Source organism: Ixodes scapularis, unplaced genomic scaffold (assembly GCF_016920785.2).
Source record: "Ixodes scapularis isolate PalLabHiFi unplaced genomic scaffold, ASM1692078v2 PGA_scaffold7__128_contigs__length_106722199, whole genome shotgun sequence".
Taxonomy (NCBI): domain Eukaryota; kingdom Metazoa; phylum Arthropoda; class Arachnida; order Ixodida; family Ixodidae; genus Ixodes; species Ixodes scapularis.
This window is the reverse complement of record NW_024609882.1, coordinates 18,677,134-18,699,272: the sequence shown is the minus strand read 5'-3', so window position 1 is coordinate 18,699,272 and position 22,139 is coordinate 18,677,134. Positions and strand designations below refer to the sequence as shown.

The 22,139-nt window shown below is 43.7% G+C and overlaps 2 protein-coding genes across 3 annotated transcripts in view; one reads left to right on the top strand and one right to left on the bottom strand.

Moving 5' to 3' along the window:
- The first annotated feature begins 1,750 nt into the window (after positions 1-1,750).
- LOC115320314 (zinc finger protein 227) lies at positions 1,751-8,171 on the top strand. Of its 2 annotated transcripts, none has more exons than XM_029980413.3 (3): positions 1,751-1,928; positions 4,802-5,053; positions 5,984-8,171. In XM_029980413.3, exons 2-3 carry the CDS (start codon positions 4,809-4,811, stop codon positions 7,467-7,469), a joined length of 1,731 nt encoding a protein of 576 aa, XP_029836273.2. In that variant the 5' UTR covers positions 1,751-1,928; positions 4,802-4,808; the 3' UTR covers positions 7,470-8,171. The 2 variants fall into 2 exon arrangements, with proteins under 2 accessions (XP_029836273.2, XP_029836274.2); XM_029980414.2 differs by having other exon boundaries at positions 1,766-1,932.
- Positions 8,172-13,363: 5,192 nt separating this feature from the next.
- LOC115324082 (sialin) overlaps positions 13,364-22,139 on the bottom strand; it is a 44,688-nt gene continuing 35,912 nt past the window's right edge. Inside the window, exons 7-9 of the mRNA XM_040206560.3 lie at positions 21,394-21,549; positions 20,802-20,887; positions 13,364-19,224 (exon numbers count right to left, since the gene is read on the bottom strand). Coding sequence (XP_040062494.1) covers positions 19,024-19,224; positions 20,802-20,887; positions 21,394-21,549 — 443 coding nt within the window. The 3' untranslated portion in view covers positions 13,364-19,023. The remainder of the gene's footprint in view (positions 19,225-20,801; positions 20,888-21,393; positions 21,550-22,139) is intronic.

Below are 22,139 nucleotides of genomic sequence, written 5' to 3'. Positions count from 1 at the left end.
GGTGCTTGCAGACTAACCCACCAAATGTTTTTGAGATAAAGCCCAAGAATGGCTGAATGTCGGGCTATAAAAATAAGCTCAATACGTAAAACTTCATACAATGTTCTTAAAACACTTCTTGGGAACATTCGACAATACATCACATAAGACATGTATATACAAAAGAATGGTAGTAAACTTTGGCGTGAACTAGTGAACTAATGGCGAAGCACAGGCACTTCACCAATCAGTGGCGAACCCGGTGACCCTGAGGCACAGTAATTTTTCTATACATCCCCTGGGGGGTGTACACCCTCCTTAATTTGCAATAACTTCTCTATTCTCATTGCCCCCCGCAAAAAAAAAAAAAAAAAGATTTAGACACCGTCCTAATTTTAATTTCTGGGGAAACCCCTGCTGAAGGGAGGATCCGGATCTCTTGCCTCCCTTCCCCTTTTTTCCCCTTTTCGTTGTGCATGTGTAATATTTTAAGGCATCGAAAAGGAGGGGGGGTTGGGTGTCTCAAACATCTGATCCTGTCCCCCTCCCCCCTTCCCTCGACTAGAAACACCTGCATCCGCCCCTAACCAATGCCCTAACTGTGGCATTAAATTGCGCCAAAAAATTTCAGAAAAAAAATCATTGCACCTCTATAGCCAACACCAATGAGAGCCCACTTATTGTATTTACATGCTTGTGTTTTGAATATTTTTCTTTCCTAATCTCTTGAATTGATCATTGTTTTTTTACCTGGCTCCAAAATATGATGTTTAAGGCTTTGAAACCAAATGCTTTGAAAGTGGTGAAATCCCGGGCAGGAATAGTCGAATAGCAGTCAAATGGCCAACGACCAGATTTTCCTGCCAACTACAAAAATAAACCTGGTAACCCTGGTTAAGAGTAAAGTGGAAGCTCCTCCCACCTCTTTCCACTTCAACAGAGCGAACCGTGGAGAGTAGGTCGCCTCCTCGCCAGCATTCACACTGCTGAAGTCAAAAGAGGTGGGAGGAGCTTCCACTTTACTATTGACATGACTTCATATACAGCTAGGGAAAGTATTACATAAGATGTACAGAGAACGTAAAATCCTGAAAGATGCCCCGGGCACCCCTATTTTTGGCTTGATTTGCTTTTTTTTTTTTTTTTTTACACCGAAAGATAGCCCACCCTATAGTAACCAGTGTTTGGATCAATGATGACCCCGGCGTAAATGCGTTTAGTCATCCATATATGGCGGCATATAAGCGAACATTGGTTGCTGACTAGGAAGTACAGCAGAAGTACAGTGATCTTCGCTTCATTGCTTCTCGCCGGGATAACAAGTTTGGCAGAAACACAATCTAAAAATTGTTTTTTTTTTTTTTTTTTACTTTTCTTGATAGCACACCGAAAGTTAGCCCACCCTTTCGATTTTAAGTTGGGCTGGAGAGCAGGCAAAAACAGCAGAACCACAACTGGCTTTGAGCGCATGATGCAGCTGCCGAAAGCGAGATTTAGAAAAAAAAAAAAAATGGTTTTAAAGAAGAGAACGAAACAGATTATCCGACTGGCAGAGCAAGGGAACAATAAACATGTGTTTACAAGAATGGACAGTTGGGCTAGTTGGACACAGAGCAGAAAAAAATATATTCCATGACGCGTTAGGATTGCCACATAGAGTTATTATGAATAGCTCTATGGGATTGCACTATTAAAGTTTTAAACACTGGCTAGGTAGCGTAAGCGGCCGCCTAATCATGGATCTCAACTCGAGGACGGTTCAACGGGTTCCGCTTCCGCCCAGAATCTTTTGTTGTTGCATAGGTTGATTGCGGGCGGTCGGAAACCAAAATGTGTCCATATTTTACAATGCCGCACGAAACGTTGATTCTGCTCAACCGAAATGACTTCGAAGCGCTTTGGGATGCCTGATGTGTGACCTGAACTGAGGAAGATTCCCGCAGAATTGCGCAAGTATTGAATTTGTACAGGCGGCTCTACGCTTTGGGCTAGATACGTTTCGCACGCTCGACGGGCGTTTTAACTGCGACATGCTTCAGTGAATCGTTACAACTAGCAATGTTCAATTGTTCGTTGTCTTCGTTATATACGTACGGCATGTTGCAGAGGCGAATCCTGCAGTTAAGATTGGGCATTCCTAGCGTAGGCTTCACATAGACGTAGACGCCGTTTACGCTTCATACTCCTCCCTCCCTTTTAAACAACCTCTCAAACCATTCGGCTGTACCCATGAATGTCTCTATAAATCTGTGAAATCGCAAGTCAAATAAGATAACTTCAAATGGCTGTGACTTCGAAGCGATCCTGGCATGAGAGCTGGCCAAAATGCCCGTCCTTCTGTGCGACGTAGCGGTTCTTGCCAGCTTAAGAACCCAAGGCAGAATAAATGCAAGGGGGAAGGCCGACGGTCTCGTGTACAGTCTTCGTATCAGCGTAGGTCTGAGAAACGAAAAGGGTATCGCCTTTCCTCGTTTCTGGGTGTCGAGTTACTTAATGACATCAAACGTTCCCACGAGCAGCCACCCCCCACATTGGTGTCCGTTCAAATGAACTTCCTATTAAACGAGACACTCGAAGTCTCCCTCATACTAAAATCCAATGCTAGTAAAAAGAAAAAAAAAAAAAAAAAAAAAACCTTGCAGAGTTTGGGTTTTTTCAAAGCTCGCTTTCACATTGTTTTCCACAAACACCCCTACAAAAATATGCTTAAAAAAATATTGTAATCTGGCTTGGGAGACTAAATAGAGTGGTTGCGATAAGTATAGTAATTATAAGCGGTTGTAGCTGCGTCTGTTTGCAACTCCTACGCCTTACAGGTGGCAGGGCGGTAGTTGCAAGATGGGAGAAGGGGCGGGGATAAATTCTTCAGGATTTCCCATGTGCCTGCTTGCTGTCGTTAGTTAGTGTGCTAAAATTAATCTATTTGGCTACATATATGATGCGGCCAGGGCATATCACAGGTGACAGCGAGCAGGTGAGTGTGTTGATTTTTAAAAGTTGCAGAGCGGAACAAAACACTTGCTAGTCTAATGCGCTCGCTTTTTTCTTTAAAACTTCATGATGCACGAACACGCTATAACATCAGCACCAAGGCTGACAATCCCAGCTACAGTCTCCGCCGCCGTCCCCACCCTCCTGGTTCTTCGTTTCTCCGCTAGAGTGCGTGCGACGGACTGGAATGGACCTTTTTCTAGTAAGCTTTTGCACATGCGTACACTCCCGCTGTCGCCATTTTTGCAGGACACCGGGACGCGGTGCCCTGCAAAAGTGGCGACAGCAACATTGTCAGCATCTATCTTCAAGCGTATTTAGTCTATTTTGATGCTTTGATTTTTAGTATCGGTAGTATGGGATATAAAAAGCGCTGAAAACCAATATAACGGCACGATGCCAATGTGTTTTGGCGGGCGGAGGCATATTAGGATGGTCTTCTATTATAGTTTGCAGAAAACTCCCCAGACGGCGCTTGTTACTCGAAAAGGGTCCATTGCGAATAGAAGTTGTTCACTGGTGGCTATAGTTGAGTACGTGACTGCCAATGCATACTGATGGTGAGCTTCCGCAGATGTAAAATTGACACAGGGCCGGCCTGATGTCATCAGGCACCCTTTACAAACTTCGGTTATTGCCCCCCTCCCAGCTCTTTCTGTTTACAAGTAAATTACTCGCACGTCACAAGCGGTACCCACTTGACACTGGCCTGCTTTCTTGATTCTGCAGCGTGACGAGTATGGCAACCTAATATGGGGGCTCTAAATTTTATCACCTTCCATTTTATGAACACCATCCCAAAGGCCGGAGTTTCAGCATCCTGTGCTGAATTACACACTGAGGTCGGGGCATTGTGAAAAATGCTTCAATATCTGTATATCTGTGTCCGGTTGAAAACATACTAATGCCTTTCGGATGGATATCAACGAGTGGTTTTATGCTGTGATTATAATTCTATTACTATGTGAGTGCATTTGAGAGTGCTAAAGCCAGTCAAGGTCATAGATGCATGGCCTTATTAGCAGAGCAATTCTTATTCTGTTAAACATGCATTAGAAATTCACAAAAATAGAAAGGGCTGCTTAAAGGGCCACTGAAAAGAAAATACTTTTTTTTTTTAACTATCTGGTTGGGACACGCTTGTCAAAAAATTAATTCTGTGGGAAAAAAAATAATTTTTGGAGCAGTGTTGATGGCACCAGGTTTATTTTAAATTCTGCACACAAAGTCCATGACGCCAATGAATGTTCGTACACTCCTTCCACCACAACGAGATGATCATACTCTCTCCACCTCAATGTGATGGCCAAGCCGATCCACCTCTCCTCCACGCGCCCAAAATGCCGAGAGAGAAAGCAAGTGGAACGGAGGTGACTAGTGACTAAATTGCATCTCGTGCCGTCAATATTGCTAAAAAATTTTTTTTTTTTTTTTTGCGTAAAAATTATTTTTTGGTTTGCATGACCCAACCAAACTGTTAAAAAAAAAAAAACATTTTTTTTCTTTTTAGTAAGTCTTGGGGGGGGGGGGGGGGGGTCTTGACCACGCATCACAGCAGCATCTCATATTCCTACGAGTAAAGATGGTACATTGAGAAAAATTTATTTACTATAAAAAGAAAGATAAAGAAAACATTCTAATGTCAAAAAGTAGGAACTACTGCCACATAAGAAATTAATAATTGGCTGTGACCGCAATACTGCTTAGCACAGTTTGACATCTCGGTTTGTCTTATTTGAGTCGTCTTTATCAGTTATTATGAATTCCCCGCTCCACCCCAACGAAAACTTTTGTTGGAAGATGCCTTTCCCGCCATCCCCTTTGACTCCAGGCCAGCCATGTTAGGCGACGACGGGGGAGGAGCAGAGGAGTTTGCATGCTCGTGCTGCGAGCGGTCTTTCAGAACCGCGGAGCGGCTAGCGGTGCACATCAAAGTGCATCGAGGTGGTCCGGTTCGGCCGTTCCACTGCACCGAGTGCTGCCGGACATTCACCCGGAGGGACAAGCTGTCGGAGCATGAGCGCATGCACAAGCACGGCAAGCAACACTGCTGCGGCGTCTGCTCCAAGGGCTTTAAGACCAGGTGGGCATTTCCTCTCCCTATCCAAAAGCTAGGGCTGAGGGTTTGATGACTGAACGTGTAATCGTGCTGCTGCCTCTATTGCGGACTCGATTCCCAGTCACACCAGTTTTAATATTGCCACTGATGAAGGTGAAGAGACCATGAATAATGAACTGAAATAAATGTTTGATGGGGCAAACTATTGCCCAAAACAACCAAAAAGGGCAAATGAAGATAAGTACAGAGCGTCATAGGCGTTGAAGTTGGCAGAAATGCAGAGTCGAACGCGCGCGAAAGACTGACTTGACAAATTTGTGAACTGCCTTTTATACATTGACGTCCTCTAGATGATTAGGCTGGAATGCAGAATTATCGGTAAGCGATTATTCCACGCTTCTCAAGGAGGTTCCGATAGACATAGAAATCTAGTTGCAACAATTCTATACCTTTCCGGAAAGCACTGGTGCATTCCGGTGAAAATGAAAAAGATAAAAAAAAGCTATAATCGGCGAACGCTTTGTGGAGGGCAGCAAAGTCCGCTATCGACTCGGTGACCCGCGTGGCAATAGGGGAGCGTGTTGTAATACTAGTATGTTTCTGTAAGAACCACTGCCCGATGAACATTAAGTGCTTAAATTAGCAGTCGTACAACAGTGGCGAAGTCGGCCTTTTAAAACGCAGGCACTGGTTGTTCCATGTCAGGGCAAATGAAATGTGCACCATGTAAAGAGTCAAGCAACCAATTTGACGGAGGAATGCAACAGGTTGCTACACCACGGGACACTCTGAAGGGTCAGGGGTATAACCATTTCCACGCGAAATGTTTTTCAATTTAGCCACGCGCGCTCGAATTTTGTCATTATGAAACGATTTCCGGCTTGCAACCGAAAGATTTACAGCTCTGACCGAAGTGTTTTATGTTTTTTTAGCATCTTCATTCTCTCGATTCAGGTGCAGCCTGATGGAGCACATGCGCCGACACGAGGGCCTGCGCCCCTACAGCTGCGAGCACTGCCCCAAGCGCTACTTCTCGCGCACGGAGCTCAAGTGCCACGTGCGTACACACACTGGGGAGCGCCCCTTCCAGTGCCGCTTGTGCCCCCTGCGCCTGACCCACCAGGCCGACCTTCTCCGCCACGAGCGCTCCCACGAGGGGGACCGCCCACACATGTGCCCGATCTGCGACCGGAGGTTCAGTCGTAGCACCATCCTGACACGGCACCTTCGGAGGCACACCGGAGAACGACCGTTCAAGTGCACCCTCTGCCCCAACTCCTTCACAAGGGCCTACTTGCTCGAGGAACATCGCTCTAATCACCCTGCGCCTATCTTGTTCACTAAGGAGATGCAAGCAGAAGAGGGTAAAAATTGGAGGGTGAGAAAGACGATCAATGCGGCGAAAAGGCTGCAGGAAGGGTCTTCCGTGGTACGTGGGTCACCAAAGCGAGGTTCCAAGAAAGGTTCTTTGCGGAAACGGTCTCCGAACGAAGGCTCCAAAAAACCTTTGAAGGTCATTACGGCAGCTGTCTTCTCGAGAGGTGCCTCTAACGCGACTGTGGTGAACATGCCAACGAAAAGTTTGCCGCAGGATGTCTCAGGGAGGGGACTTCCGGGAGGTTCCCTACAATGTCTTCCACAACAAGGTCTTACAGCAGGCATCTTAGAAGCTCCTCACAAAGGGAGCTCTCCAGGGGACCTGTCAGGTGTGCCAAAGAAGAGTTTGATACAGGGTTCTTTGAAAGGTTCTTTGCGCAAACGGTCTCCAAATGAAGATCTTCAGAAACTTTTGAAGGTGACTACAGAAGCTGTCCTGGATGGATGGGCTTCTGATGCAACTGTAGCAAGCGTGCCAATGAAAATCTTGCCGCTAGGTATCGCGGAAAAGTGTTTTCCGGAAGCTAGTTCTCCAAAAGGATTTCTACTATGTCTTTCACAAGAAGGTTCTACAGAAGTCTACCGAGAAGCTGCTCATAGAGAGAGCTCTCCAGGGGACCAGTCAAGTGTGCCAAAGAAGGGTTTGCCGCAGTGTACCCCAAAGGAAGCTTTTTTTAGGGGTTCTCCAGCGGAGTGTTTGCTACAAGAGCCATCTTCGCAAGAGCTCTCCAAAACTAAGTGCTTTCCTGGAGGCATTTGTCAGACAAATGTGCCAAAGAAAGGTTCACAAAAGAAAAGTTCCTCAAAGAAGAGTCATTCAAGAAAATGTGGTTCTAGGAAGAGTGGTTCAAAGAAAAGAGAGTCAAAGAAAGCCACATCCAAGAAGAATGTGCCAAAGATATGCGGGACTGAAAACATCTGGCCAGGAAAGGTCTTGTCCAAGGTTACCCTTCCCAATGAAGTTCACCCTGAAAATATTTTGCCAGATGACATCTTGCCAGAGGAAGCTTTGCTTAGAGGAGGCTTGCCTGTGTATGTGTTTCCTGGGCAATTTTTGCCTTAAGATATATGTTGGTTGTTTGGCCGCTTGGACAGTTTGTTGGATGTTTCATGGACAATTGTTGGGACAGGTTTTGTTAGAAGATTATCTAGAGTGTTTGTTTTTTGTGCATTGTTCTGCAATGCCATGTTTTGCCAAAGAAGTTTTCGCCAGCCAAAGAAATTTAAACCAACTATTTTTTTGTACTAATCACTGTTTTGTGCATGGCATTCATATGGTTACAGAATTCTCTATGCAAAATTTTTTTGTTTGTTTTTTTGGAGGGGGAAGGGGAGAGTTGCCAAAGATGCTTGTAACTTTTTTTCAGGGGGCATCTGGGTATTTGTAGCACCTCAAAAATTTTTCATAGGGTGCTTGTTTCTGAGAACATCTAAATCCCACATTTGGTTTATTTTATTTTTCTTTTTTTTTTCTATTTCAACGTTAGCTCGAGCTTTCAACCAGATGAAATGTTTTTCAGAATGTCGCCTTCCTGCCAAATAAGAGACCTGGGTACTTACTGTTTGTTGCATATTTACACAAAAATATAAAGTGCCTGTCATATACAAAGGCCTCGATGTTGTTGACTTTCATGTTGACGTTATATGTGTGCCTTTTGTTCTGCCTTGAAATACCTTGGATGGAGGATTCCGGCCAGTGTGTGCCTTGTGGGTTGGAAAGCAGTCTTGTCATTTTTGTGATATAAAGCTTTTGCCAACAGGTTGACCTAAAGTATGCTTGTATTTTGCAATAATCCACTTGGTCTTTGGCGTCTGCCATAGGTAGCGCCTTACTTCTGATTACCGTTTGATCGCTGCCATTTATTGTTTCATTGATTTTGCTGTACCCAGAAATTGCTTTTGGCTATAGATGGTCTGTTTTATTGTGTTTGCTTGTGTTTGATCTCAGAGGGATTGTAATCTTCACAAGTGGCATAACAGGAGGAAGAAGGAATACTACAAACCCTTGGGATAGCACACAGGGGATGTGGTGTGATATGAGAGTCAAATCTCGTGCGGGAGAGAAGTGTCATGTAGTTCCTTGATGCCAGCTTGTTTCATGGTCCCTTTTACTAGGGTTTTTATCGAAACACTAACATACATTTTAGTTTTAGAAGAGCTTTATTTAGTCATATCCATTAACTTCATCAGGTGGAATGTGGCAGATGTGCTGCATCTGATGGTGTCACTTGTTCAAGTGCATTTTCTCAATGACAATGAGTTTATTTCTCGCGACGTGAGTGACCGTTTTTCTGGTGTGAGTGTGAATGTGAGGGTGAGTGAATCTACTTTAGCGCTTCTCCTACAATGAATATCCAATTCGCCCAAGCATCCATTCTAAGAAGTTTTATTTCTGTCTTACTTTCCGAACAAAAGAGTTCTTTAGGTACATTGAAGGCTTTATTGGGACAAGATTGAAGCTTGATTTGAACCATGGAGTTTTGGGTTGTTGGCCATAGCTTATTGAAAAGACTGCTGAAGCAACCTTGTGCAAGTTTACAAACGTCAGTGACAGCAAAATCATTTTCTGTGTTTGGTTTGTTTACGCTTCCCACTTTTCACTTTACTAAAGCAATCAAATTCCTTGGTTGCAAGTTTGACAGTGTAATCTATGCTTGCGAGGGACTTTGTTTTATGTATTTTTATGACAAAGGCGGAATTATTTTTTTTTTTGCTTTGTGAGTGCTGCACTAAATCTTCAAATTTGTTTGCTGCTATAGAGCAAAAGGAAATAATTTCTTTGGTTTTTCTCCGACAATAGTTTTATTTCAGTTGGTTTTGTAATTCTTGCAATTTAGGATGGCATTGGAAGTCGGTGATAGCCAGGTTAGTTTTAGTGAGCATCTGGTTATATAGCAACATTTTTAGAAGTCAGCTAGGTATGTTTCACTGCAGAAAAAAGCTTTGCACACGGTTATACTTCAGTTTTACTATTATCACTAACTCTGGCTGTAACGATACTACAGTACAAGCAGACTCAATGCATCTCTTGGTTGCTGCTTCGTTGTTCAACAGCTTCATTTAATGCTTTTGAAGGTAGTTTGATGAGCATTTGGACCATATTTATTCATTACATGTCTACTTGTTTTGCTTTTAATCAATTGAAGTCTACTTATCTTTAATTACAGGAGGGGGACCACCCCGCTGGCACGTTGAAGCAGGTGCGGCCCTCCAGAACATGCAGCTCTGATGCAACAACCTTGATCATTCGAACCCGAGAGCATGGTGTACTCTGCAGTAGCGCTGCCACAAGAGCGAATCCCTGAACTCAACTTGATATTTAATCTTTGTAGCTGTAAATGACTCGGAAAGGCCTACGGGCTTGCTCTTTTCTATCCAAAACAGGTCCAACTCGCAAGTGAATTGCAAAAATGGTGGACAGATGGAACAACACATTTGTTCGATGTTGTCGTGTGTAAAACCTGAGCAGTTGTTGTTTGCATTACATTCCTGTAAAAATTTCATACCTTATGCACTGTGGTTCAAAAAGGTGGCATTGCAGTATGCGTATGGGGTGTTTTCTTCCCAACGTTACAGCTTTATAACAGAAAACCATCTACTGTCTCACCCCCAGACTTGATAAAATAATTTTTAATTCTCATTTTAGTAGTATTTTATCACATGTCCCCTAAACCTCATGGGCAAAAAAACTCTTGCCATACAAAGAAGCTAAATTTGTTTGTGGAATTGTACAAACAGTCTTTGAAAGCACGAAAGTGTGTCACGTTACTTGTTTGCATTGTGGGATACCTTCTGCCGCTATGCTCTTTTCGACAGGTTAGTAGTATGTTGTTTCTTATTGCAACAGGTGCGTGACCCCTAACACTGCTCTTGAACGCCGTGACATTTTCCAAGTTGGACTGCCCACCAGCATTTCCTTTTCATTTCCAGCTCGTCGACAACACTCCTTTCTACGGACGTCGGTCAAAGAGACTCGCTCATTTACCTTGTTCTCCTTAGCTCGTGCCTTTAACTTACTGCTTTCCCACGCATAATTCTTTATTTCTAAGCAGCTTTCATGCATGAAGGCCGACACATTTTGGTAGGCTGCATGGAATGCGTCGCCAACAAATCTGTTTAACGCATAAAAAAAAAAAAAAAGTGGTCTCTCGATTACTATTTGATGACGTAGGAGCGTCACGCTGTCGCCAGCCGCGATTCTGGCTCAACAGTGGTGGTGGGTGTAGCAGACGCCTGTTCCACTGCGTGTCGCTCTCCGACTTGACAGGTCACTGAAGCTCCGACAGCCAGGAGTTGGGATGCCGCGACGTCTGTGATGCTCTTGCTTTTTTGATGGAACTTCTACGACCACCTGCTAGGAATGCAACATCCGGCAGTGTGACACTCCAGCTTCCGCGGTGTCGTTTGTTGCCACTTCAGAACAACCTTCGACGCATGCACGGACAGGACGGGACACCAAACGCACTGGGTGGGAACGCGTCCCGGACGCCGTGATATCAAGACCGACGTTCGTCGAAAGCAATCTATTCAAAGAATCCCTCACAGGTTCAGCACGCATCATTCTGCAAAACAGGTGGCGCAGCACAGGAACTGTTGCAGAGCCGCTTGCAAGCGGGAGTAACCCTATTTCTACAATTATTTCGTGTATACATACTTTACGTGGTGAACAGAATTTGCACTACCTTGATACTTAACATGGTCGTAGTGCCATATTTTTTTATGTCGCCCATCGGAGTGCAGCAGGGAGCACGGATTGGGCGCAAGGGCCGTGTTGACGACCAGCTGGGACGTCTCGTTCGGTCGCCGAGAACATGAGTTGAAATGAATGAGGAGAAAGACTAGTAGAAAAAAAAAACTGGACGCATATCGAAATATCTTTTTCTTCTTTCTAATGATGGTCCTTGTCCTTTGGCGTCGTGTTTAGTGCACCCTATCGCGGCACGCACAAAAGATTGTTTCAGATTCGCTCCCAATTTTGGCTCGATGCATGCAACTGACCATAGCCACCAATGGCAAGGACAGCAGGCTGTCTCTTTCGAACACCCAGACTCCAGCAAGCACTTGTTTACTTTCGTTGTGCGTCGGCTATGCGTGCATTTGAGGCTCGCGAGCCTCTGAAGCATTGTTGCGGTTGGGAAGCCCGCACTGGGGGCTAGGACAACCGAAACTCCTCTTTGTCGTTCTCGTCCTGTCGGCGAGCATAGTCCACCAGTCCATTTCGATTGAGAACAAGAGTCCTGGTCGAACGCTGCACATAGCACTTTCGTCGAATCTGAGCATTTTGCCGGTCTCCGGCAGATGACATTGAAAATTTAGCACCATGGCATTTTTAATTGGGAGGTATGCGGAGCGCAAGTTTGTCTGCTTCTTTTGCAGGGGTTCTGGTGATGTCAGAACGCCGTCCAATTGAAGGATGGTGGGTAGACTTCAAAGCAAGCTGCCTCAAGGTCTACCCACTATCCTTCAATCGGAGCCAACTGGAGCTCGATGTTGTGACGTCGCCACAGCCCCCGCAAAAGAAGCAGACAAACTTTCGCTCCGCATTGACGGAACACTGTTTGGCGTAGAAAGCTGATGCCCCCACCGTGCGTGGCATTTTCTCGGTCGCAGGGCTGATGCTGCACTTTCCACCGTTGCGAGCGAGGGGCGGCGGAAAGCGGGTCCTGCAGTGTCCGCACTGCCCATTCCAGAGCAGCTTCCAGAGCAGCATCAGACGCCACCAGCTCAGGCACACCAAGGAGCGTCCTCACGTCTGCTCGGTGTGCGACCAGAGCTTTCAGAGGAGGCAAGTGGCACCTGGCTTCTCTGCGACCTCGCAAATGGACCTCCAACTCTCGAGTTTCGAGGAGTGTCCCTGGCAGGCGAAATCGAATGCATTTAGGTTGTGTTTCGTTCGTTGCTTTGCTTACAAATGTCATAACGATAAAAGAAAAACGAAAGCACAAAAAATCCGAAAGAAGTACATTTTATCATTTTGGTAAGACGCTGAAGTCCCGAGCTGCACTTTTGTGTTGTCGATTTCATTTTGTTTTCGTTATGATCTGTTGTCGGAGCATGAAGACAGACACCAACGGACGCCTGTGTTCGACTGTGACTCGTGCGTAATCGGACACCGCAGTGCCACTTCTGGGGTCTCGTCTTGAGAACACTATTGCACCGCCTTGTGCCAGCATTACATGGTTGCATTTTGCGGATGTGCTGATGCCACCCTGGCCGAGAGGAACGGGCCTATCGTGATGGCGAAGTGCGTGACAAGCATTCTCTATTGCTGTTTCCATCAATTTCTTTTTTTTCTGAGGTCAGACTTGCACAAAAATATTCACTCTGATGCAACCTCGAATGCTTTTATTAATTAATGTTTTTAGCTTTAGGCCTAGGGAGTGGGGAATTTAAGCAGGACAAAAAGAAAAAGTATAGATAATAGTTAAACAGCATAGGGTGAACTTAATATGCAGTAGTAAAACAGTGGAAACAAAATATACTATACTTGAACGGTAGGGGAGACGTGAAAAAGTGCAGCCAGCAATTGACGTTAACAATTCGGGTAAATGATTGGTCATTTGAAACCCTCGAGGTAAATGATGTATAAAATCATTAAAATGTGTTTTGACGGCAGTGTGGGACCTTGACTGTTCAACGATAATCGAAACACACAGGGGATAGTTATAGTGAGGAGAAAGAAAGATTAGAAAATCTATGATGATGTAAGGCCTTGAAGGAGTGGAGCGTTTTTAATTGATGTTGCTTTAGCAGTGCAGTTGTAATTTACCATTATAAAATTTTTTAGTTACCCATTGTAGGATTGAAAGTGCACTTTAACTCTGCTTCATAACATCTGTTTCAGTGTCACTGTATCAGTGTTTACTCAAGGAGTTCTACCGTATATTTATAAAATACAGTTCACCTGATAGTCGGACCTCAGCATGGATCATCTCCATCCTTCTGTGATCAGTGGCAAAGGTGTTGCCTAGCGTGGTCGAGGCATGTCGCCAGGAAAACCAAGATTTTCTACTCGGCATCAGGCTGAGTCGCCGAAACTCTGCCCCACTGAGCAGCTCAGAAATTGATGGCTTCAGCTGTAAATAGCCCCAAAAAGACTGGTAGGCCATAAAAAGGAATTGCAGGTTTTACTTTGAAATTTACGTAGGGAAATCTGTCCTCTCTACTCCGTGTCACCTCACGATGAACTGCAGTGGACACCATAGTCGCCCGAGCCAGTGCAGCGCTGTGAAGGTACCACGTGACTATATGCGTCCCGCACTTTGAATGTTGCTTGACGCTCATACAATGTGGGATTGGCTTCGATGGCTCGTAGCATTCTCTGCTGTCTATTGTAAACTGAAACGGAGTATATAGTCATGGCTAAGTTCTTGCAGTATCTTACAATGGAAGTATTGACCTCGCCGTGATACAGGTACCAGCTGACCCAACACCTGGTCAGCCAGCACACCAGTGGAGACAAGACGCAAGCAAACCACCGGCGGCCCTCGTTCCGTTTTTGACGACTCCACGTGACCGGACTTTTGTGATGAGTACCCAACCATCCGCCGGTTTTCTCATCGTGAGGATGCTGCTACAAGCTGCGTGTGTTTCCGTGTTATTCACTTGCTTTGCTCTGGGAATGGCGACAGGAGGTGGCTTATTATGGCGTATAATTTAGTAGTTTCTTTCTAGTTGCTAGGTTGTATGGCTTCCGTTTTCTTGCTACAAGAAACGGTCTTGCACATTTTCTATTTATTTATTCTTTTCTGTTTTTGTTTGCGAAACACAAATCATAAAGCTCATATTTAAAGCTTAACCACTGGTTTATAAGAAAAAGAAAGTGTCCTAGTTGCTATCTAGTACATTAAAAAAAATATTGATTTCAGTAAGCGCTGATCTGATGTTATTGATATCCTCCGTCAAGCGTCGAGCTTCAGTGCTTAAAAAGAAGTCAAATCGAGTCATACAGGATGGTGCAACATTGAAAAATAAGCGTACATTAAGGACTCATCCTGAGAGATTTGCATCCTCCCGAGCAGGTAGCAAGGGTGTGTAATCTCTTGGAGTGGCAATTTCTCCAGCAGGTGTATGCTGCCTTTGGTGGTGCTTTAAGTGTATGCATAACCTACATGTGCTTGCACTTCCAAAGTCGGTGGATGTTCTCTGGGAGTGCACTGCAGATGCGGCACAGCATTCATACTAGAAGGTTTACTGACCAGTGCACTGGCTGTGGCTAATATGACACTAGTGGGTATGTATGCCAATGGCAACTCTATGATTTCCTACTGTAAAATGAATTGGCATACTCTATCCATTTATTAGTGTTTGGTTCTCTGTTAGTTTTAATTAAGCCGCCATCTTTTCCAACCGACTTTTTAAGTCAAGTTCAGTCCATACGTTACAAGCAGTATACAGCCTGAAAGATTCCAGTTCCTACATTTTTGTGGAATGCATCATTTCAGTATCTACTATCATTGCTGAATGTTAGTCTTGTAACCGCCAAGTCAAACCTGTTTCAATCATCGCAAAGAGAGACAATGGCGACGTCCATCTATTGTGGGTATTTTTGTAGACACCCATCCCAATTAATGAAATGAGTAACAAATATAATTGTGATTCTTGAGTGGTTTTCACATATGCTAATAGTGACTCAGCAACTGAAGCTTTGGCCACGGCATCTAATCAAATGTTAAGTGCTTCACTCAACCTGTTCAAAGAAATGTTGGCAAAGACTATACATCAATATAGTACTTGCTTTGCATGGAGATAAATAACCTATAATTAAAAGTACTGCCACTTTGACACTTCTTTTTTTTTTTTTAAATTCATGTGGAACTTCTGCATTGAAATGTCAAGTACAAAGCTTCATGCGCCAGATTATTGTTTGCTGGAATGTACACTGAATGTTCTAAATGTGGGCAGGGTCTCATTCTTTTTGTAAAATGGTTGTTGTTTCTGCCAGTGTTTGTTAGCACCTCTTCTTTTGCAATTGTACTATAAAGACATACCCAGTGTTCTTCTATTTAATTACACTTGCATAAAAGAAGAAGAAAAAAAAGAATGAGCGTTGAATAACATTTTTTTTTACTGACATCTCGCATACATGCTGGCAACTCGGAAGACGGAGACCTCTCGATTTGGAGTTGCCCTTTCCTATTGCTTAAAAATGCTCGATTGGGGTAAGCAGAACCACTACGTGATTTGCCTGTCTACTAGATGCAGAGGCAGAGCCCTGCGAAGCCATTAATTGGCTTACACCTCCATATTTGTTATTATAGTCGCCACCATTACTGTGAGCTTCACAAAGCTCTGATCCCACTGCCCTTCTGTTCTAGATCATCTGTGCTTAGGTTGTGGCGATGGGTCATGTGACTGAAAGCATTTCTCGTCATTGAGTGTTGCTAGCGATAACAAAGGAAAAAGTTCATGTGCAGGAACCGGAACCATCTTTTTTTTAAGTTTTTATTTATTAGGAGAAACATGTTTGAATACTATTTCACATCTGCAAGTGATTGGCACCACATGGGAGCAGTCCGAGTTGGGGCTCTTGTTCCTTTATTTGTTTTATATAGGGTAGTTTAGCATTTAAAGAGTAACAGAAATGATTTTAATGGTAAAGATATTTGAGGAATGACAATTATCTTGATAGGGAGACTATTGTCATGCAAAAGCATTGGTTAGTGGATAGCTCACATAACATGTGGCATGCTAGAAATGGCTAATGCAAATAAAAGAAAAAAAATGGAAGGATCCCTTGCCCAAAAACGTTGAAGTGGCAGCATATGTCACCTCCTTGTGATACAGTGAGCAGTTCCTTAAAGGTTTGTAAGTCTGACAAAATATACTGGTAATCAGAGGCGTAGCCAGTGGGGGGGTTATGGGGCTTCAGCCCACCCTCCCGAAATCCAGCTAACCCTAAATTATGCACATGCCTTTTGATCAGCCCCCTTCCCCGCACCCCCAGTCATGCGCATCCCAGCTACCTCAGCCCGCCACCCCCCCCCCCCCCCCCCCCCCCCAAAAAAAAAAGAAAAAGAATTCCTGGCTGTGCCATTGCTGGTAATGAGACCATGCAATGATTTAAATAATACTATAATCAGAGCATGTTCATTGTGGCATTAAATGATCTGCTAGGGGGGTTGAAATTTTAACATTTTGACCAACTTGAAATAACACTCAAAACAGCTCATATTTGTGTTCTTCCAGAATGCAGTGCTTTCAATGTAGGTATATCAGTGTGAAATGAAAGTTTGTATGACACATGTTCTAGATACAAGTAGAATGGTGCAGAGAGGTTAATATGTACATAATGGCTTCCCACACCACTTTCAGTGTAGACATACAACTTCACTAAGAGTTGAACTATTTTCATCATTAGAACCTTCCCACTTTATGCAGTTGTCGTCGAGCACACCGTTTAGTGGTTATGAGGTGACTAGAGTATGGACGTTTAAGCCCATCTTAAGTGTCTAAAATAGGAACCACAATTTCAGTGATAGGCACATAGCAGCAAAGTCAGCTGTCGTTTATAGAGCACTGTCTAAAATGGTAGTATTGCATGGAACCCATTCGGAGACATTGAAGAAGAAAAATATTCTTGGTGGAAGACAGCATCTCCTCTTTTCCCCGTAAATACCAGGCGGCGGAAAAAAGCTCACTGGAGAAAAGCTCACTATAAAACTGTCCCACGCGGAGAAAAGCTCACCTACAAATCTAAGGATTGAGCATTCATTCAAGTGAAATGCGTTCACTCAAAACATCCTGTAACACGTCGGGCATTGCCTGATGTAAATAATAAATAATGTAAAGTAAAAAAAAAAAAAAGAATTTCAATAGAACACTTTTGAAAAAAAATAACGGGGGGAAATATAGCTAGCGTAGGGAGCTGCAGCTTAAGTAGTTTCTGAATATTAATTTATGAATATTAATTTATGAAATCACCTTATGTAGTATACAGACACCACATTGCCAAATCTCTACATTTCACCATTTGTTTCAGAAACAGTGGTTTCAGTTCTTATCTTATTCAAACGGAAAATAAAATGAAAGGTTGTATTTCCTCTATCCCGGCTATGCTTTAATTAAATATGGTAACACTCGCGCAAAATGGTTTGACATAAAAGTGGACCGAGGGCTACAGCCAGGGTGGAGAATGAAAATCACCTTGCCCGCAAGAATGATCCCAAAATATTTTTTCCTGTTTTATTAGTTTTTGATGCTTTCTATTTGATCATAAATTCTATATTTAAATCGAAGAATCGTCACAGAAGAAAGATTTATGTCGGACTGAACACGAATAAAAAGCATTGGTCTTCGGAGCAAATCAATGAGTTGAGCTTCCTTTCTACCTCCAACTTTGTTCGTCAGTTACGTCACATCTTTTTCAATAAAATCGGAACGCAAAAGATAAAAACGAAAACTGAGAAAGTAATGTCGTGTTACAAAAAAAATCAGAATGCAAAAAAAAAAAAGCCACTACAGTTTTATTTCAAACAAAAAAATAAGCTGTTCTCGTTCTAGTATGGCAGTGTTTTCATGAACAAAACATGTTCATTTGTGGTTCCTTTTATCGCTTTTTTTTTCACTGATTAGAAGAATTGATCAGACAATTTGCCATGTTTAAAAATGCATATAGTGATAAATAATCAATATTTTCCAGCTACAGTGATATTAGCCTGATTTAAATAAAATAAATCTAAAACATTATTAATAACCCTTTTTTAATATTTTTTCCTTACAGCAGAACAGCCTGGCGTGAAGTGTACAATGGGTGACACTGTCTACATAAACAAATGATGAACTTTTTTTGTTTACATTTTAGCAGTTGCTATCAAAGCTACTTGTGCGGTGGAAAGTGCTCATTCCAGGCACAAATTTATGCAATAAAAGTATGACGCTGATCAACCCCTTCTCTAAGTAAGATGCGAAAAGTAGCTTCGCACTAGTTCTGTTGTACGGTGTAACACCTGCGTGAAAGACGCCTAAAACCTTGGTAGCACTGCTTCTATGAAGTGATAACGACCACTTTACGTAATAATTTAATTCAAGGTGAAGTTTTCTCCAGGTCTGTAGAAAGGCTAGTGAGCTTTTCTCTGGACCCGCATAAAAGTGGGCGAGTTTTTCTCCTGTGAGCTTTTCTCCGATGACCTTATCTCCGGTGAGCTTCTCACCAGCGAGCTTCTCTCGGGATTCGTAAATACCTGGTACATCACTACCTCGGCTGCTTTGAAGCCATTAAATTTCTTTCCCTCTTATAATAGTTTTCTTATGTCCCTCCCCAAGCAATAATAGGCTCTTGCACCTCACCACAGGCTGTCGTCGATTTCAGGCGTATAATTGTATGCAATGGAAACTAGAATGTATCGATGCATTCATCTCGCTACGTTCACACTGCCTGCTGTCATCGGAAGGAGCCTGCGTCTCTCTGAGGGATCTTTTATGTGCTTTCTCACCGCTCGCATACACATTTAACTTTCATACTGGCACCCGTTTACAAACAGGAGTGGCAAGGTGTTTCACTTGTTCCGATTTGTTGTGTGCCTGGCCATACCTATTATTTAACTTGGTGCCTAGTTTAAGCACCCATCATGTGCTCTCGAGTGCATAGAAATCCGACATGTAGAGGCGACACTCTCCTAGAACATGCGGAAGCTCTCGGCGAGACTCGTGGTGAATTCGAAACGTCCGTCCGTCGGTTCCGCGAGGGAGGATGTGGTGACCTGTGGCTTGGCCCATGGCTGTAGTTCGGCGGAGCCAAAGAGCAGGAACACCAGCGCCCCACACAGGTAGATGGCACTTGTCAGGTAGAAGACCACACTCCAGTTGGCCAAGCTGGGCTGTAGAGGCAAACAGACTTTTTTTGGCTCGGAGGTAGCCTCTACGTCGTGCAGGGAAAGACATGACGAAAACCTCAGTGAAGACACAGAAAAAGAAAACACAAACGTACGCACAGTCTTATGTGTCTTCCTTTCGTAGTCTCAAGTTTTGGTCATATATGTGATTTACCAGATCGCCTGCACTTGCCCCTGTCAGACGGTATTCTGAAGATCCTTTTCACTAAGCTCCTTTATAAAATCGGCGAACCAGCGCACGCCGTAGAGCAGACGATCTGAGCGCATCTGTTCTTTCTTTGGTGAGGAAAGCTCAGGGTCAGAATAAACCATTGTGAAAGTCTAGGACATTCCTGTCCTGCATGCTTGAAGGACTTTTTTTTAAATATTTTCTTCTTAGTATTTAGATAGCAGACATTCCTGAAATGACTGCACCTATTCGAGGGGCAACATGAACATTTGTACTATGGCAAGTTTTTGTCATAGCAACATGCTCTACTTCGTTTCACGATAACTTGGCGAACTACTCAGGCTACGAACCCCACGACCGAGTAAGAGCGTCGGAGCGATGCACAAGGTAAATCTCTGGCACGTGACAACACATACCGGCTATACCAGCTGTCGTCTGCTGGCCAAGAGTCGTCTGCTGCGAGACCAGCCTACTCCGAATGAACGTCCACCACCGCAACATTGCCATCTGCTAGAGTAGCGAGCTCTTTGGGACCAGTTCATGAGACAACCATACACTCCATGTACCCTCGAATCTGTTGCGGGTGCTAATGCCAGTGCAATGTTTTGAGCAGAAGCGGTCGATTACGCAGCTGCAATCGTTCAAACACCGTCCAAAAACCATGTTCTCGGAAAGAAATGGGGAGCGGATACGGATGGTCCTGTCACTATCTTGGTTTAAAGATAATTGAAACTCTTCAATTCGTAAATATTTATTGCTTATTTTTCTTACATTCTCGATAGAGATAGAATCACGCAAGTTCAATTACCGTTTAAAGAAAAGAAAAAGCCTAGAACTACTTTTTGCCGCGCGCGGACAGCACTGTTGCTGTAGTGGTCACGAGGCCTCCGTGCTCTCAACCATGGAGTGTTGTCACATGCCTTCGACGCTCTTACTGGGTCGCGGAGGCCACAGCCCTCACAGTTCGTCAAGTTATCATGAAAAGGGGTATAAGGATGACATTTTCTGTAAATGATGAAACGGAATTCTTTTACTGCTTTTCTATTCTGTGTTTGATTTGCTTTGAGATAATAACCTGGAGTTTTAGCTCTTGTACTGCTGCTAATGTTGGATAATGATTACTAATATGGTTCATTTGAGCATATATTTTTTACATAAGTTAGTTCAACCTAACCTCCTCTTCTGAAGTGGTTCTTGAGCAGTAATAGACTGAAGAAGTCCTTGAACTCGCCGAACAAGTTGAGCTGTGCCTTTTATTACTTTACTCATTGCCAGTCATAAGAAAGCTAGCTTGTTTCCTTTCAGATCTGTAGAACTTGCCCAGGCTTCTCGCGCAAAGCACTCTGACCGGAAACTGCAAAGTACAGAAATGCTTATATGCTTGACCTCTTACCACTGGAGTAGTGATGACGCCAACTACCAAGGGTGCCAAGAACCCAGAGGCATTTGAAATGGTGCCACAGATGCCATAAAGTGTGCCTGCATGAAAAAATGCTGCATAAGCCATCAGCTACTTGTGTAGGGCTTGCAGAACTTGCCAGTCATTCAAGTAAAAATAGCCGTCTAAACTCGTAGCAGCATGATGAAGCGACTGCAGAATCAGTTGCCTGATGCCTGATTTTATTTCGATTACATACCTTTGGTCAAAAGATATGAAAACTGCAAAAATGGCACTAAAACTAGAACAATGGCACTATAATTTCTTTTTTAATTCATAAGAGAGTGGAAATGCCATTTCTTTGCATTGTTTTGCATAAAATTATAAATTTAAAAAGGAACTATGGTGCTGTTTGTTGACATCTGTGCCATGTAGACTATGACAGCGCTTGCTTACTCGTAGCAGGGGAGGAAAGATAATTGGGCCACCTGATCTGACTATGCATGTGGATTTCATCAGCACACAGATCAAATTTGAAATTTGTTGTAGCTGTGCGATACATTTCCCTGTATATATTAGTGCATCTCTGATGGCGTGAGCCTCTGACCTGCGTATGCTGGCGCCATGTCTACGATGGCCGGTGTCACACCTCCGGCGGCGAGTCCGTAGATGCCCATGGCTAGCACCAGGAGGGAGGATACCGCCATTTGGTTGCAGCCCGCCCAGGGCACCAGTGCCAATACCAGGCCGGCCCCGACAAGCGCTGCCAGAGAGGGGAAGCAAGTGGGCGTGGCTCTGCTTTCTGCGGTTGTCCCTAAACTAGCACTTTTCTCTTTGGCGTGGATGAAACAGTACAGGCCTTGGCATTGCGAGACTAGAGCGCCCTGGATAGGCTCATTATGGCCAACATTGCATATTATCAATGTCATATTATAATGGCACAGTCTTTTTTCAACGTGCCTATTCTAGTGCTGGTTCAGCACAATTTCACATAAATACTGATGCAGTGATTATGGCAGATTCACAATCTTTCAATGGCACATAATTACATAATTGCAATGAAGTTGTTAACACTGATTTCCCTATACACCCGTCCCCCCCCCCCCCCCCCCCTTGTTTTTCTGAAGGCACCCCCTTAATTCGCAATGACTCCTCTAATCTCAATGCTCCCCCCCCCCCCAAAAAAAAAAAAAAAAATTTAGACCTTTTTTTTTTTATTTTGATTCCTGAAAAACCTTGGTTTGTTAATAATGTTGTGTTTATGTTTATACAGCCGGAAGTTAGTCAGCCTCAATGGGCGTCTAGTGTCTCAGCTGTAGATGAGCAATTTAGCCAGTGCAGTACAACCACTAG